Raw genomic sequence first — 19,220 nt, 5'->3', positions numbered from 1 at the left:
ATTTTGTATTTCTTTAGGTTATGAAATCTGTAACTAATCTCCCCATGTTTCTAAAGGCATATTATAACTTAAAGTAATGAAATAACTTAAAGTAATGGTCAATATTTGAAGCCATTTCAATGAATTTATGAAACCCAATAAAGCAATCTAGGTACTTATGATTCCGGTTTTCCAGATTTTTAATATATGTTCAACATTATGTCTGAAAGATAAATTTTCTAAATTGTAAATACTTTTATTTGCAGCTAACTTTTATGTCTATATCATCAAAATTTGAATTGATAATTTTGGATAGTAAATGCTATATTGTACCTACAGGATTTTAGTGAGGCTCTACTGTCCCCCCAAATAGGTCATATTAAGCATTTGATTGAATTTAGTTTTAAAATTAAGTACTATTTTTTACATAACATTCAAAGTACTTGAAATTATGCCCACTTTTTTTTTTCAAGAAAAAAATGCCGCTAATATCATAGGATAAATCAGTGGCTCATGAAGTACTTTAAAGATCTGCATTCTTATAAAAAAATGTTTACTATCATCTTAGAAGTAATATCACCATATTATAATGCTAGATAGTCATCATGCTTATACATTTTTCTTTTACCTTTCTAGGGATAATAACATAATTTAGGATTGTAGCCTAGCCTTTTAGTTTCATCCCCAATTTCCTGTCTGGGCTTTCCCCATGCCACCCTGAATAAAAAATGTCTATTTATAATACTCAAAATATTTACTGAGCTCCTATTATTTCTACTAATTCTAGGCTCTGAAGTGATCAAAACAGACAAAATTTAAATGCTGTCACGAGACTTAAATTAGTGGGATGAGACACATAGTTAACAAGTAAATTTTTTAAAAAAAGATATGGTATGTTAGTTGTTGACGAGTGCCATGGGGAGAAATGAAGGGAGAGCAATAGGTAGGTAGAGTGAAGGAGCAGGGTGCACAGGGGTGGGGAGGAAAGACTCCACCTGCAGAGTCCATGCGCTAGGAAATCCTTCCCCACAGCCAGCCAGATACCAGTGTTTGGTTGATAATAATTCTTGTTTTGATTATATTTTTCCCTTTCACTTATTCCAAAAAGTGGTCAGGCCCCTCATGTTCTTATGTCTCAGGGGCATTTTCTGTTGGGATCTAAAGCAGAGCTTACCTGTCTTCTTGACCTGAGTTCCCTGAGGGTGGGCAGTAATGGGAACGGGGCAGGCAGGAGCAGCTCTGCAGGGAAGAGATTCCCTCAGACATGGAAGAGGACAGAGGTCTGCCGGTGCCCTGGGGAGTGGAGCACCTTGGAGAAGAAGAGCACGAGGTGCACCAGGAGGTTGAAGCCACGCTGGCAAGGTTCCCAGCCTTGGAAAGGATCATTTGGACCAGGCATGGCAAGGAAGCTGTTCGATTACCTGACTTCAAGGGACTTGAACAAAGATGTTATTCATGAAAGCCTTATGGGTTGAGAAGTAATGATCTGTCCTCGCTCTTCGGGCACCGTGTATTCCCTTCCAATTTACAGGAACCTAGAGAAAGTAAGGGGTGGCCCAAAAATGAGCAAGATCAAATTTCTTATCCTTGTTGGACAACAGCTGTCACATTCAATTTTATTTAGCAAAAAGAAGGTAATGTGATATTGCTCACACATTTGAGTTTGAGAAGTGAAACTTATCCTGCTACAGCTCCAGATGATTATATCTTGATTAATTTTTATGTGGAGAAGCAATCTTAAAATAGAAAGCAACAGATGATATGAATTTCTGCCAGATTGCAGATTTCTTTTTACTGGGCTTACTGGGTGGACAAATACATAGGTACTCTTTTCTTTGAATGTGCCACTTCATATTAGTATATGGTGATAGCACACAGCATGCTCAGTGAGTTGGAAGTTACTGAGAAGGGACATTCAGCTTCCTACTCAGACCCTAGGAAATGTGAAAATGGTACTGAGGCGCTCAGTCAGCCAGTGATACTTGATTGGAACAAGATCACGTAGGAAAGTAGTTGACAAACTTCAATTTTGGATACAGCTAGGAATTTTCTCAGACATAAGGTACTATCTTTCCCAGCCTAACCATCTGTTTAGTCTCAAACCTCGTCCTTACTCCAAATATTTACATGCTTATTCATCTATCAAGAGCACATCTATCAAGAATTATCTTATTTATGCTCATAAATTCACACAAATTTTTAGACTGTATGTCTTCCTTCTCTTTCTATGATGATTATTTTCCCCCTCTACCCTAAATTTAATAAAACTGATTGAGAAAACTCAAGTTGCCAAAGCAATATAAACATAATGAAAGATATGATAGTCCCTCTTTTTTAAAAAAATTTATTTATTTTATTATTATTTTTTTGGCTGTGTCAGGTCTTAGTTGCGGCACGCAGGATCTTTGCAGCACGCGGGCTCTTCATTGCAGAGCAGGGGCTCCTCTCTAGTTGTGGTGCGTGGGGTTCTCTCTAGTCGTGAACGCGGGCTCCAGAGCGCACGGGCTCATTACGTGGGGCACGCAGGCTCTCTAGTTGTGGCGCGCAGGGTCCAGAGCACGTGGGCTCTCTAGTTGTGACATGCAGGCTCCAGAGCACGTGGGCTCTCTAGTTGTGGCATGCAGGCTCCAGAGCACATGGGCTCTGTAATTGTGGCATGCAGGCTCCAGAGCACGTGGGCTGTGTAGTTGGCGGCACGCAGGCTTAGTTGCTCTGCAGCGTGTGGGATCTTAGTTCCCTGACCAGGGATAGAACAGCGTGCCCTGCATTGCAAGATGGATTCTTAACCACTGGACCACTAGGAAAGTCCCTGATATTCTCTCTTGGGATCAAAGAATTTACTGGAATTTGAAGAATGCCCAGCCCTTCCTGTAGTCTCATCTGAAGTCATTGATCTTAATCCTTGACTTCATAAGCTTTTAGCTCCTTGGAAATCTGTTACAGAGCCGCCTTGAAGATTTCCTTCTTAAACAGGTATATTTAAAAGCTTGTCTGTGTTTTGTTTTGTTACTGTTGTTTACCTGGAAAACCTGTAGAACTCAAATGGAAAAACTATTATAAATAAAACTATTATAAACAACAGAAGAACTGTTACAAACAATAGGGAGATTCAGTTATGTGGCAGTTGTAAAATTACCCTAAAGCAGTAACAAATGTGAAAATATGAAGGGATAAATAGCATTTATAATAGCAACAAAGCATTTATAATGTACCTGGAGTAAGTTTAAGGAGCACGTACAAGATCTATATAAATAAAACTTTAAATGCTACCAAGAGACAGAAAATAAAACTTAAGGAAATAGAAAAATATAATCCTCTTCTTGGTTTGGAAGATTTAATATGGAAGGATGTCCATTCTCCCTAAATCAATTTTAATGCAGTCTCAATTTTTATTTATTTTTAATTTTTTAAATTTTATTTTATATTGGGAGTATAGTTGATTAACAATGTTGTGTTGTTTCAGGTGTACAGCAGAGTGATTCAGTTATATATATACATGTATCTATTCTTTTTCAAATTCTTTTCCTATTTAAGTTATTACAGAGTATTGAGCAGAGTTCCCTGTGCTATACAGTAGGTACTTGTTGATTATCTATTTTATATATAGCAGTGTATACATGTCAATCCCAAACTCCCCGTCTGTCATCCCCTGCTTTCCCCAACCGGTAACCATAAGTTTGTTCTCTGAGTCTGTGAGTCTGTTTCTGTTTTGTAAATAAGTTTGTTTGTATCATTTTTTAAGATTCCGCATATAAGCAATATCATATGATATTTATCTTTCTCTGTCTGACTTACTTCACTTAATATGATAATCTCTAGGTCCATCCATGTTGCTGCAAATGGCATTATTTCATTCTTTTTAAAGGCTGAGTAATATTCTATTGTATATATGTACCACATCCATTAAAAAGGACTTAAAAACCCCCCTACAGTTGACCCCATGAACAACCTGGGGGTTAGGGACGCCAACCCCCTTTGCAGTTGAAAATCCACCTGTAACTTTGCAAATTAGTTCTAGAAGGATGAAAAATTTAAATGAACAGAAAAGAAAATACAAGCATACTAAAAGATAAAGTATTAACAGGAGAAGATATTCTCAATACATATAGCAAAGGGCCATATTTTAATATACAAAAATCTCTTACAAATCAGTGAGAAAACAACCAATATAAATATTAACACAGGATTTGAACAGTCATTCCATAGAAAAGAAAATATAAATGGCTTTTTAAAATATGAAAAATTGATGAATAAGTTCTAGGGAAACTAATGTACAGCACGGTGACTATAGTTTAGTTAACATTAATTACTGTGTTATATACTTGAAAGTTGCTAAGAGAGTAGATCTTAAATGTTCTCACCACACACACAAATAAAGGTTTTAATGTGGGCTAATGGATATGTTAACTAACCCTATATGGTAATCATTTCCCAATGTATATGTGTATCAAGTCATTGTGTAGTACTCCTTAAGTTTACACAGTTATTTGTCAATTATATCTCAGTAAAGCTGGAAAATATATGAAAAATTGCTCATATTACAGAATTCAAAAAATGAAAATGATAATAAAAAGGAAATACAAATTTTTCCTTAAAAATATTGGCAGAGATCTAAGTTTGGTAATGGAAGTGTTCTCCAGAGTGTGAGGAAGCATTTGTTCATGGCGTTGTAAATTTTGACCACCTCACTCAAGAGTGATTTCACAAAAGCTTCCAAAATTTAATATATGTATAAACCTGTCATTCAACATCTTAGGAATTTATGCTTCAATACACTTTCACATGGGTAAAGAGACATACAGAAAAAAAAAATTTGATTGCAGCATTGTTTCATTTTGCAAAATATTAGAAAAAACTTAAATCCATCACAAGGGTGTTTGTAAAATAAATAATGGTACATGCCATACTACGTATTTGGATATACATACATCTATATCCTCATTCCCTTGGGTTTTCTCATCTAAATTCTTGCCTTTAAATATGGTGTGCGTGTGTGTGTGTGTGTGTGTGTCTATGTTTCCTACATTTTATCTGCAGTTCAGTTCTCTCTCCCAAATTCCCTTACCAAACTGCTACTTGGTATCTTCGCTTGGGTGTCATAATACGTACTCAGCATGTCTGAACTCTTGATCTCCACCCCCCTCCCATTTCACTTCCTTGACAGCCTTCCCCATCTCAGTGGATGGCAAATCACATCCTCCTCTCGCTCAGTCCCAAAGCCTTAGAGTCATCCTTTCTTTCTCTCTTCACCAATCTTCAGTTGGTCAAGAAATTATTTTTGCTGTACCTTCAGATTATATCCAGAATCCTACCACTTTTCACCACAGTGGCTGCTATGACCTGATCTATACCACCATTATTTCTTGCCTGGATGATTGCAGTAGCCAGTCATCCACATCTACACTTGCCTTTGTATAATCTGTTCTCATCAAAGCAAGCAGAGTGATTGTTGTAAAATGTTAAATCAAATCAAATGTTATTCTTCTGCTCAGAACTCTGTAATGGCTCCCATTTCACTCAGAGTAAAAGCCCAAATCCCCACAATGGCCTGCAAGGACCTCCATGACCTGGCCCCTGTTAATTTATTGGACATCATTCCCTATTACTCACTCGCTTCCTCATTCACCCACAACCACCTTCCCTTCTTTGATGCCTCTTGAATAAACTTGTATTCTCCCATCTTAAAGCCTATTTTCTCCGCCTGCAGTGCTCTTTCCTTGGACATCTACAGGGCTAACTCCTTGACCTCCTTTAGGTCTTCGCTCAGATGTCACTTTTTCAATGACAGTTACCCTGACCACTTTATTGCCTCATCTTTTCTTTATTACATAGTATTTATAACCTCTTAAACTGTAGCCTTAACTTATTTGTTATGCTTATTATGGATTGTCTGTTTCACTGGTTAGAATGTAAGCTTTGTCTGTTTTCTTCAGTGATTGATCCCAAGGGTCTAGAATATGTTGAATAAATCCATAAATGAAGCAATCTGAAAGACAAATAGAAAAACTCAAAGTATATAACAATTCATAGCAGTCTGTAAAAGCAGATATTTAAATGATGTAAATGCCTATAGGTACATACAGTGTCTCTGGAAGACTGAAAGAAACTGGTAATATTGGGTGTTTTTGGGAGAAACACTCAGTACTAGGGATGGATAGGGAGTCACATTCTACACTTTTAGAATCACTTCAATTAAAGAACAAACTAGTTGGAAAAAATACAATGCATAGCTGAGCCTTATTCTGGAATTCAAAATTCTTTATAAAGCAAGAGTCTTTAACTTTTTGAGTTCCTTAGAAGATGTTTAATTGTATTACTACCACTAGGTGGCACATACTTACTGATAAATTCTTAGGGATTCAGAGACACAGGTTTAAAAAATGCTTTTTAGTTCCCCAAACTTGATAGTTTATTTTAGCAATGTATCACATTGGTTTTCCTCAAGAAATTTCCTTGACTTCAGTTGTTTAGTGCTATAACAGCTTATAGGTGATTTTTCACTGCCCATTAATTCTTAGCATCATTATAACATTTGAGTTGCAGAAATGTCTTAAATCTGTAAATGTTAGCTTAGTTATTCTTAAATTAGTTTAAATTTTCTAATGTTTATTGAATTGTGTCCGCCTGTCTTTTCTTTTTCCTAAGAAATAACTTAATAATGAAATTTAAATATTCTGTATATAAAACTAGGTTTTTGTTTGATAAGTTTTTTTCATTGCTTTTATGCCAAATAAATTAGTGTCCAGGACCACATGCAGTAACACCTGTATTCTTTTTGATGGTGCAGTTTTCAAAAAGAAAATCATGGCATGTATTTTATAAATTGTAACATTTATAAACATTATAAAAACCTTTTGGGGGCAAGCTCTAAAATAACATTGGCAAAATTACTGGGCCAGATAATTTTTATAGTCATTTTTAACCTAGAGATTCTTTGACTCTGTTTTTCTTTTCAAATTATATTTTTTTAAAAAAAATGATAAAAATGATCTTATTTACAAAACAGAAAGAAATTCACAGACTTAGAGGACGAACTTATGGTTACTGGGGGGAAGGTGGGGGGGAGGGATAGTTAGGGAGTTTGGGATTGACATGTACACACTGCTATATTTAAAGTGGATAACCAACAAGGACCAACTGTATAGCACAGGGAACTCTGCTCAATATTCTGTAACAACCTAATTGGGAAAAGAATTTGAAAAAGAATAGATGCATGTATATGTATAACTGAATCACTTTGTTGTACACCTGAAACTAACTAACACAACATTGTTAATCAACTGTACTCCAATATAAAATAAAAAGTTTAAAAAATAAAAAGAGAACTAAAAAAAAAAAACTAAATAAACATTTAGAAAAAGTACCGTATTCAAGTAGAATACCATTTATTGAGCGCTTACTATGCCTGAAAACAGTCATTTATTAGATGTGAATGGAATTAATTTTATTTACTACAATAAGAAACTAGGCTTTCAGTTTTCATCACTTCATTATCATTGCTATGTTACTTAAAAGGGAATCAACATTATTCTGATAAAATAGATTAATATTCACTAATTTGTTACACTGGTGGTCTTAACTTTTTGTAACTTTCTAAATATGAGATAAATCATATTAAAATATTATCTTAGTGAATTAAGACTCTGACCCTTTTGGCTATTAACATGCAAAATTTCCACAACTTTGCTATATTCTAAAATACTAATAAAATAATAATTAGATAACAAAATCTAAGGAATATATGGTACAATGCTTAGATTTAGTTCCAGCTCAACAGCTAAATCAAGTCGATGTTAAAACAAAATTATATGCTTAAACATGAATCTTATTATTTTTCTGTCTTTCTTTAGCCAGGAACATGTAAGAATAAAAAGAAGTGGTATAAAAGTGCACTACAAGAAGCGTACCTCCTCTATGGATGCTCTCATGAGCAAAGACTGGAAAGGTGCTGCCTATCAAAACAGGGTACATGTGATTTTTTATTCTTTACCACCTCAAAATAAGGATTTATTCAGGTGCATGCTTTCCAAAATATGTTTGCACATTTAAAAATTTCTCTCTCCTTTTCATAGGAAAATAGTATATCTTTGTCCAATGAAAAATCATTCTTATATTGGTTAATAGTATGCATTTTTGCCCTCTGAAACTATTTTCCATGACTAAACATGCACTCTATTTAAATGTAGGTGTTTTAATTAGTGCTCTGTCATCTTTGTTCTTAGCCTTTCTACATAGGTCCTCTTGTGTATTTCAAAGCATGTATTTCAAAATTAGAAGCCATGGCTTTAAAATATATTCCTGGAGTGAAACTTTTACTTGGATGTGCTATATTATTTCAGAACAAAGTATTTTTCCAAATGTTTTATTTTTAAATAAATTCAAGGCAGAGATAGAAAAATAATCTTCAACTTTTTTAATTAGGTGAAAAAATATGATAATATTTCAAGTCATTTTCAAGGAAAGTTCTCTTGAATCATAAATATTATGGTTTATGGATAGCTTTTTTAATGAATTGATCATAAGACATATAGCAGGTAGAACACATTTTTAACTCTAAAAAGAATGTGATAGTTGCATGGAAATGATTTTTCAATAAACAAGTATATTAAAAATTTTTTCTGCTTAGTGATCATAAGAATTTTTTTGTCTTACAAGGCCCCTTCTCATTTTATCCACCTTAAGTTCTAAAACAGATTATTCTATGGGAGGATCTGGTCTTTGGTGCTAACTGAATTTTAAAGTAAGAGTGATATTTTTATCCTGTGAAAAAGTTTAATATATATATTTTTAAAACTTATATGTAAAAACATTTTACTTGAACAAAAGTTTAAGTGTTAACCTAGCCACCTAAGTTTCGATTTTAAAGCATATAAATAGGTTTAAAAAGAGTGGAAAAAGAATGAAAAGCAAACTACTCTGGTCAAAAGACATTTATTACCACAAATGTGATTTTATTCCTGTGCTGAAAATATAATGTCTCTGTTTATTAGCCATAAAGGTTGAACTCACTTTACTGTCACAAATACAATTTTACACTTTGCATGGGCTATACATTTGTCTTGTGTAACCAGAGTAAACTTTGAAATATTTAGTTTTTTTAAACATTAATATTTTGAAGTAATATAATCTGTTACTTTTGAAAATTATATTACAGCCATTTTACACTAGCAATATCCTGCTTTCTCAATAAGTTCTGGAACTATGCTGTTGCCATTGTTGTGTGTGCCAGGGCGTTTATGTCTGGGTCCTTTGGCATTCTTGCTTGTCCAGAGACTCTCGAGCTGGGTTATAGCTGATCGGTTTTGCAGGAACAGACCATTTTCTAGCTGAAAGTCTGATGATTTTTGCATGCAGAATTTGTGTAATTCAGTCTGATTATAGAGAGCCATATGCCTAAGGACTGTCATTTTGTGCCTGAAGTAGCCCAAATTGACGGGCACGAACAGACTTCCAGGAGCTCAGTCTTTACCATCACGGGCTCGCTCGCTGCATACTCACTCTTCACTGTCTCCAAAATAAGCAGTTTAGTCCTGTGCCTGCTTAGCTTCCAGGGTGGATTCTAGGACGTATTCAGCTTCTAACTGTATTCAAAGTAGTTTTGAGAGGTAATTAACCATTATTCAGATATTTTACAAAAGGTTAGTTGCTTAGAGGCAAACCATTTATTTCATTCCAGCAACTTTGAGGATTTCTTTACCCCCAAAATTCATTCTTCCAACCCAGAAATAATTGCTACTAATTTTTTTGGCCTAAATTCTTCCTGCCCTGGAGAAATTGGCCCACTATTATGTTTGATGCAATTGTTTCATTGTTGAAATCTACAGGGTCAGTCAATGATACATAAGTATAGACCCAGTCATAGTATAACAAAATTCCATATCCTATACACATGATTTGGTTACCGTGTTTTTGTTGTATTAACTATTACTCCAAATCAGTGATTCTTCTGTTGGGTCTAGAAAACTTCTTCTTATTTAGGAAATTCATTATTTTTTATTTTCAGTTGTATTTTTTAAATGAATAGGGTATTACTCATATAGATAGTCTCTTCATAATTTAGCCTTAGGATTTTGTATTATTTGTAGGATGAATATTTTTTATATATTCTACATTTTAGAGTAGATGTCCTTATCTCTATCTTTGTTTCTCAGAATTATTTATTTTTAAATATACTAATTTTTTAGAGCACTTTTAGGTTCATAACAAAATTAAGCAGAAAGTACAGAGTTCCCATATACCCCCTGCCCTACACACGCACAACATCATTCACTGTCAACATCCTGCACCACAGTGGTTCATTTGCTACAATCTATGGACCAACACTGACACATCATTATAACCCAAAGTCCATAGTTTCCATTAGGGTTCACTCTTGGTGTTGGACAGTCTATGGGTTTTGACAAATATATACAGTGACATGTATCTACCACTTTAGTATCATACAGAATTGTTTCATTGTTCTAAAAATCCCCTGTGTTCCACCTGTTCATTCCTCTCCCAGCCCAATCCCTACCCCTCTGACTGGCAACTACTGTCCTTTTTTTTTTTTTTTTCCAAATTTATTTTTATTGGAGTATAGTTGCTTTACAATGTTGTGTTAGTTTCTACTGTACAGCAAAATGAATCAGCTATGCGTATACGTATATCCCCTCTTTTTTGGATTTCCTTCCCATTTAGGTCACCACAGAGCATAAAGTAGAGTTCCCTGTGCTATACATTATGTTCTCATTTGTTGTCTATTTTATACATGGTATCAGTAGTGTCTATGATCAATCCCAGTCTACCCATTCCTTCCACACACACCACCCTTTCCCCCTTGGTATCCATACATTTGTTCTCTACTTCTGTACCTCTATTTCTGCTTTGCAAATAAGATCATCTATACCATTTTTCTAGATTCCACATATACGTGCTAATACACGATATTTGTTTTTCTCTTTCTGACTTCACTCTGTATGATACTCTCTAGGTCTATCCACATCTCTACAAATGACCCAGTTTCATTCCTTTTTATGGCTGAGTAATGTTCTATTTTATATATGTACCACATCTTCTTTATCCATTCCTCTGTTGATGGGCATTTAGGTTGCTTCCATGTCCTGACTATGGTAGATAGTGCTGCAGTGAACATTGAGGTGCATGTGTCTTTTTGAATTATGGTTTTCTCTGGGTATATGCCCAGTGGTGGGATTGATGGGTCATATGGTAGTTCCATTTTTAGTTTTTTAAGGAACCTCCATACTGTTCTCCACAGTGGCTGTATCAATTTACATTCCCACCAACAGCATAGGAGGGTTCCCTTTTCTCCACACCCTCTCCAGCATTTATTGTTTGTAGATTTTTTGATGACGGCCATTCTGACCGGTGTGAGGTGATACCTCATTGTAGTTTTGATGTGTAGTTCTCTAATAATTAGTGATGTTGAGCATCTTTTCATGTGCTTCTTGGCCATCTGTATGTCTTCTTTGGAGAAATGTCTATTTAGGTCTTCTGCCCATTTTTGGATTGGGTTGCTTGTTTTTTTGATATTGAGGTCTATGTGCTGCTTGTATATTTTAGAGATTAATCCTTTGTCAGTTGCTTCATTTGCAAATATTTTCTCCCATTCTGAGGGTTGTCTTTTTCTCTTGTTCATGGTTTCCTTTGCTGCGCAAAACCTTTTAAGTTTCATTAGGTCCCATTTGTTTATTTTTGGTTGTTTTTTCATTTTTTATTTTCATTACTCTAGGAGGTGGTTCAAAGAAGATCTTGCTGCAATTTATGTCAAAGAATGTTCTGTCTACGTTTTCCTCTAAGAGTTTTATAGTGTCTGACCTTACATTTAGGTCTTTAATCCATTTTGAGTTTATTTTTGTGTGTAGTGTTAGGGAGTGTTCTATTTTCATTCTTTTACATGTAGCCGTCCAGTTTTCCCAGCACCACTTATTGAAGAGGCTGTCTTTTCTCCATTCTTGCCTCCTTTGTCATACCTTAGGTGACCATAGGTGCATGGGTTTATCTCTGGGCTTTCTATCCTGTTCCATTGATCTTCTGTTTTTGTGCCAGTACCATACTGTCTTGATTACTGTAGCTTTGTAGTATAGTCTAAAGTCAGGGAGCCTGATTCCTCCTGCTCCGTTTTTCTTTCTCAAGATTGCTTTGGCTATTTAGGGTCTTTTGTGTTTCCATACAAATCTTAAAATTTTCTGTTCTAGTTCTGTGAAAAATGCCATGGGCAATTTGGTAGGGATTGCATTGAATTTTGAGATTGCTTTGGGAAGTATAGTCATTTTCACAATATTGATTCTTCTAATTCAAGAACATGATATAGCTCTCCACCTGTTTGTGTTGCCTTTGAATTCTTTCATCAGTTTCTTATAGTTTTCTGCATACAGGTTTTTGCTTCCTTAGGTAGATTTATTCCTAGGTATTTTATTCTTTTTGGTGCAGTGGTAAATGGGATTGTTTCCTTAATTTCTCTTTCTGATCTTTTGCTGTTAGTGTACAAGAATGTAAGAAATTTCTGTGTATTAATTTTGTATCCTGCAACTTTACTAAATTCATTGATTAGCTCTAGTACTTTTCTGGTGGTATCTTTAGGATTTTCTGTGTATAGTATCATGTCATCTGCAAACAGTGACAGTTGTACTTCTTCTTTTCCAATTTGGATTCCTTTTATTTCTTTTTCTTTTCTGATTGCCGTGGCTAGGACTTCCAAAACTGTTGAATAATAATGGCGAGAGTGGACACCCTTGTCTTGTTACTGATCTTAGAGGAAATGCTTTCAGTTTTTCACCATTGAGAATAATGTTTGCTGTGGGTTTGTCATATATGGCCTTTATTATGTTGATCTGGGTTCCCTCTATGCCCACTTTCTGGAGAGTTTTTATCATAAATGTGTGTTGGATTATCTATTGAGATGATCATATGTTTTTATTCTTCAATTTGTTAATATGGAGTATCAGATTGATTGATATGCATATATTGAAGAATCCTTGCATCTCTAGGATAAATCCTACTTGATCATGGTGTATGATCCTTTTAATGTGTTGTTGGATTCTGTTTGCTAGTATTTTGTTGAGGATTTTTGCAACTATGTTCATCAGTGATATTGGCTTGTTGTTGTCTTTTTTTGTAGTATCTTTGTCTGGTTTTGGTATCCGGGTGATGGTGGCCTCGTAGAATGAGTTTGGGAATATTCCACCCTCTGCAATTTTTTGGATGAGTTTAAGAAGGATAGGTGTTAGCTCTTCTCTAAATGTTTGATAGAATTCACCTGGGAAGCCATCTGGTCCTGGACTTTCACTCACTGGAAGATTTTAATCACAGTTTCAATTTCATTACTTCTGATTGGTCAGTTCATATTTCTTCCTGTTTCAGCCTTGGAAGGTTGTACTTTTCTAAGAATTTGTCCATTTCTTACAGGTTGTCCATTTCATTGGCATGTAATTGCTTGAATTGGTCTCTTATGATCCTTTGTATTTCTGTGATGTCAGTTGTAACTTCTTTTTCATTTCTAATTTTATTGATTTAAGTCCTCTCCCTTTTTTCTTGATGAGTCTGCTAAAGGTTTATCGATTTTGTTTATCTTTTCAAAGAACCAGCTTTTAGTTTTATTGATCTTTGCTCTTATTGTCTTCATTTCTATTTCATTTATTTCTTCTCTGACCTTTATGATTTCTTTCCTTCTACTGTCTTTGGGTTTTGTTTGGTCTTCTTTCTTTAGTTGCTTTAGGTGTAAGGTTAGGTTGTTTATTTGAAATTTTTCTTATTTTTTGAGGTAGGAATGTATTGCTATAAACTTCCCTCTTAGAACTGATTTTGCTGCATCCCAAACGTTTTGGGTCATTGTGTTTTCACTGTCATTTGTTTCTCTGTGATTTCCTCTTTGATTTCTTCAGTGATCTCTTGGTTATTTAGTAGCGTATTGTTTAGCCTCCATGTTTTTATATTTTTCACAGTTTTTTCCCTGTAATTTATTTCTAATCTCATAGCGTTGTGGTTGGAAAAGATGCTTAATACAATTTCAATTTTCTAAAACTTACCGAGGCTTGATTTGTGACCCAAGATGTCCATCTATCCTGGAGAATGTTCCATAAGCACTTGAGAAGAAAGTGTATTCCTCCGCTTTCTGGTGGAATGTCCTATAAATATCAATTAAGTCTATTTGATCTATTGTGTCATTTACAGCTTGTGTTACCTTATTTATTTTCTGCCTGGATGACATGTCCATTGGTGTAAGTGGGGTGTTAATGTCCCCCACTCTTATTGTGTAACTGTCGATTTCCTCTTTTAAGGCTGTTAGCATTTGTCTTATGTATTCAAGTGCTCCTATGTTAAGGTGCATAAATGTTTACAATTGTGATATCTTCTTCTTGGATTGATCCCTTGATCGTTATGATTGTAATAGTCATGTGATCGTTGTCTCTTGTCATAGTCTTTATTTTAAAGTCTATTTTGTCTGATATGAGTATTGCTATTCCAGCTTTCTTTTGATTCCAATTTGCATGGAATAACTTTTTCCATCCCCTCACTTTCAGTCTGTATGTGTCCCTAGGTCTGAAGTGGGTCTCTTGTAGACAGCATATATACGGGTCTTGTTTTTGTATCCATTCAGCTAGTCTGTGTCTTTTGGTTGGAGTATTTAATCCATTTACATTTAAGGTAATTATCAATATGTATGTTCCTGTTATCTTCTTAATTATTTTGGGTTTGTTATTGTAGGTCTTTTCCTTCTCTTGTGTTTCCTGCCTAGAGAAGTTCCTTTAGCATTTGTTGTAAAGCTGGTTTGGTGGTGCTGAATTCTCTGAGTTTTTGCTTGTCTGTAAAGCTTTTGATTTCTCTGTCAAATCTGAATGAGATCCTTGCTGGGTAGAGTAACCTTGGTTGTAGGTTTTTCCCTTTCATCACTTTAAATATGTCCTCCTGCCACTCCTTTCTGGCCTGCAGAGTTTCTGCTGAAAAATCAGCTGATAACCTTATGGGGATCCCCTTGTAGGTTATTTGTTGATTTTTCCTTGATACTTCTGGTATTTTTTTCTGTGTATTTAATTTTTGTTAGTTTGATTAATATATGTCTTGGCATGTTTCTACTTGGGTTTATCCTGTATAGGGCTGTCTGCACTTCCTGGATTTGATTGACTGTTTCCTTTCCTATGTTAGGGAAGTTTTTAACTATAATCTCTTCAAATGTCTTCCCAGGCCCTTTCCCTTTCTCTTCTTCTTCTGGACCCCAATAATTCGAATGTTGGTGTGTTTAATGTAGTCCCAGAGGTCTCTGAGACTGTCCTCATTTCTTTTCATTCTTTTTTCTTTATTCTGCTCCTCGGCAGTTATTTCCACCATTCTATCTTCCAGCTCACTTATCCATTCTTCTGCCTCAGTTATTCTGCTCTTGATTCCTTCTAGTGTATTTTTCATTTCAGTTATTGTATTGCATATCACTTTTTGTTCTTTAGTTCTTCTAAGTCCTTGTTAAACATTTCTTGTATTTTCTGGATCTATGCCTCCATTCTGTTTCCAAGATCTTGGATCATCTTTACTTTCATTACCCTGAATTCTTTGTCAGGTAGATTGCCTATTTCCTCTTCATTTATTTGGTCTTGTGGGATTTTACTTTGCTCCTTCATCTGCAACATATTTCTCTGTCATCTCATGTTGTCTAACCTACTGTGTTTATGGTCTCCTTTCTGCAGGCTGCAGGGTTGTAATTCCTTTTGTGTCTGCTGTCTGCCGCCTCGTGAGTGAGGTTGGTCTGGGGGCTCATGTAGGCTTCCTGGTGGAAGGGACCGCTGCCTGCTCTCTGGTGGGTGAAGCTGAATCTTTTCCCTCTGAAGGGCAGGGCCATGTCAGGTGGTGTTTTGGGTGTTTGTGAGCTTACTACGACTTTAGGCAGCCTGTCTGCTGATGGATGGGGCTGTGTTCCTGTCTTGCTGGTTGTTTGTTGTGAGGTGTCCAGCACTGGATCCTGCAGGCAGTTGTGTGGGGCCAGCTCTTGGTGTTGATATGGATACCTCCAGGAGTGCACATGCCGATGAATCTTCCCTGGGCCCGGGAATTCTCTGGTGGTCCAGCATCCTGGACTTGGCACTCCCACCCAAAAGGCCCAGGCCCGACCCCTGCCCAGGGAACCAAGAGCCTGCAAGCTGCACATTGCAGCCAGAGAGAAAAGAAAGAAAAGAAAAGAAAAAGAAAGCAAACAGACAAACAAAACCCAAGACAAATACCAAAAGCAACAGCAAAGAAACAGCAGCAACACACAGACACAGAATAAATAAATAAATAAATAAATAAATAAATAAATAAATAAATAAAACAAGAGAACAGACAAAAGAATTTAAAAATGAGAACAGTCAATAAGGACTAAACTAACAGAAATGAAAAATGAAACAAAAACAGAAAACAAACAAACAACAAAAGAAGCAAAGAAAACATAAAATATACACATTAAAAACAATCAAAAATTAAAAAAAAACAAAAACAAGATAAACCACAAAACAGCAAAAAAGTGAAGTAAAAATAGAAAAGTAAAAAATATATATTAAAAAAAGAAAAATAATAAAGATAAAGAATAATAAAAGCAACAATACCAACAACTGAACAAAACGAAGCAAAGAAGAAAAGAATAACTAATAATAATATTTTCCTGGGGCCTCCTCTGTCAGTGTCCTTGCTCCCACCGTGAGCCAGAGCCATCCCCCACCTCCCCAGGAGGCCTTCCAGTACTTCTAGGTAGGTCTGGACCTGCTTTGGGCACTGTGGGGCCAGCTCAGACTCTGACCTGGCCCAACTCCCGCGTGTACCTGCCCCTAAAGTCCACTGCTGCGAAGGCTAGATTGGTCTCAATTGTGGGAACACTCGTCTCTTCAAGTATTCCACAGATGCAGGATACCAAGCCGTTCTCTGGGATTTAATCCACAGCTTGTGTATCTGCACAGAGAGATTTTCATTCCTCTTCCATAGTCACACCACCCCTGGGACTCAGCTTTGGTTTTGGCCCCACCTCTGCATGTGGGCCACCCTCAGGCGTCTGTTCCTTGCCCAGGCAAGAGGGAGCAAAAGCAGCGGCTGCTTTAGGCACACTTACTCACTCAGGCTGGGGAGGGGTACGACAGCTACAATTGGGTTGTGCGTGAGTTGCCTGCAGTGGCGTGGACCAGCAGGCAGCTGCAACAGACTGTGGCGCACTCGTTCTGGTGGGAATCCCTCCCAGTGCCCACGGAGGCAGGCACTGATGTGTGGGGGCGGTGGCAGCCCTGCCCCCCACGTGCCTCTCAACTATGGTGCCTCGCTTTCCAGGCAGGCCATACTTCTTCTAGGGGCGTTCCTGGCCATGCATCCCCTCACTCCTGTCCCCTCTGCTGTATCTGCACAGCCAACAGTGCTCCTCTCCCCATATCAGTTCTACCAACCCCTCACTTTAGCACTCAACCCCCGCCAGCATCGGCAGACTGTTGTCCCAGGCAGGGGTGCCCAGGGCTGATTCCCAAGGAGGCTTTGGGATGGGCAGCGCTCAGGCCCCAGAACCCACACGGGTGAAGGAGACCCTGGCCCGAGGGGCAGGCAGGCCCACTTAGATGGGAGCCCCTCCCAGTGCCCCTGGAGGCTGAAGAAGCTGGTGGGTGGGGAAAGGGGTTGTAATGGCGGCTCTGCCCCTTGCGCACCACTCAACAATACGCCTTGCTTCTGTGGTGTCCCGAGCTTTTTCCGCAGACTTTCCTGGTTGTGGAGCTCCTTACTCCTGTCCCTTCTGGCTGTCTTTTCACAGCCAACAGCTGTCCCCTCCCTGGGTCCATGCTCCAAATCCCACTTTCCAGCACCCAGCCCCCCTTTGCAACTGGCGACTCATGACTCAGACTGGAATGCACAGAGCTGTGGTGTAGATCATGCATGCAGTTCTTACTTTGTCCTGTCTTCCACAAACCATCCACTGCATTCTCCTTTGATCCCCCGAAGTTCCTTTTCTGTCCCAGCTGATTTCCCCACCATGAGGGAGTTTTTCTGAGTGTGGGAACCTCCCCTCACCTTCAGCTTTCCGCCAGAGCTGCTGGTCCCTTTTTTGATTCCTCTTTTCTTTTTTTCTTCTTTCTTTCGTCCTACCCGGTTGTTGAGGGGATTTTTCTTGTCCTTATAGGTGTCTGAAGTCTTCCGCTCATGTTCAGCAGGTGCTCTGTGAGAATTGTTCCATTTGTAGGTGTATTCTTGAGGTACTTGTGAGGAGCGACGAATTCCATGTCCTCCTATTCCACCATCTTGACTCCTCTACTGTTCTTTTTACTGTCACCATAGTTTTGCCTTTTCTGGAATGTGACATAGTTGGAATCCTATGGTATGTAGCTTTTCACATTGGCTTCTTTCACTTAGTAATATGCATTTATGTTTCCCCGTATCTTTATAGCTCTTTTTTAAGCACTGAATTATATTCCATTGTTTGTATGTACCACAGTTCATTTATCCATTCACGCACTGAAGGATATCCTGGTTGTTTCCATGTTTTGGCAATTATTAATAAAGCTGCTGTAAACATCCGTGTGCAGGATTTTGTGTAGGCATAAGTTTTCAGCTCACTTGAGTAAATGAGCAAATACTAGGGAGTGCAATTGCTGGATTACATAGTAAGAATATGTTTAGTGTAAGAAACTGTCAAAGTATCTTCCAAAGTGGCTGTACCATTTTGCATTCCCACCAGCAATAAATGAGAATTCCTGTTGCTCCACATCCTTGGTGTGGGCCATTCTAATAGGTGTGTAGAGGTATCTTATTGTTTTAATTGCAGTTCTCTAATGACATATGATGATGAATATCCTTTCATATACTTATTTGCCACCTTTGAATCTTCTTTTGTGAGTTGTCTGTTTATTGCTCATTTTGTAATCCAGTTGTTCATTTTCTTATTGTTGAGTTTTAAGATTTTTTGTATATTTTGAATAGCAGTCCTTTATCAGATATGTATTTTCTAAATATTTTCTTTCACTCTGTGGATTGTCTTATTCTCTTGAGAGTGTTCTTTGTAGAATAGAAGTTTTTAATTTTAATGAAATCCAGCTTATCAGTTATTTCTTTCATGCATCTTGCCTTTGGTATTATATCTAAAGAGTCATCAGCATGTCCCAAATCATCTAGATTTTCTCCTATGTTACTCTCTAGGAGTTTTATAGTTTTGCATTTTACATTTAGATGTGTGGTCTATTTTGAGTTAATTTTTGTGAAAGGTGTAAGGTCTGTGTCTAGATTCTTGTGTGTGTGTATGTGTGTGTGTGTGC

The 19,220-nt window shown here is 37.0% G+C and overlaps 1 protein-coding gene across 4 annotated transcripts in view; it reads left to right on the top strand.

Moving 5' to 3' along the window:
* The window catches only part of ZCWPW2 (zinc finger CW-type and PWWP domain containing 2), a 140,308-nt gene that overhangs the window by 86,417 nt on the left and 34,671 nt on the right, over positions 1-19,220 (top strand). For all 4 annotated transcript variants that reach the window (XM_082348726.1, XM_082348725.1, XM_082348727.1 and 1 more), the window contains one exon: positions 7,830-7,944. In XM_082348726.1, the coding sequence (XP_082204852.1) occupies positions 7,830-7,944 (115 nt within the window). The remainder of the gene's footprint in view (positions 1-7,829; positions 7,945-19,220) is intronic.

The sequence above is a fragment of the Balaenoptera borealis genome (assembly GCF_965194805.1).
Source record: "Balaenoptera borealis genome assembly, chromosome: 12".
NCBI lineage: Eukaryota > Metazoa > Chordata > Mammalia > Artiodactyla > Balaenopteridae > Balaenoptera > Balaenoptera borealis.
This window is presented reverse-complemented; position numbering and strand designations above follow the sequence as displayed.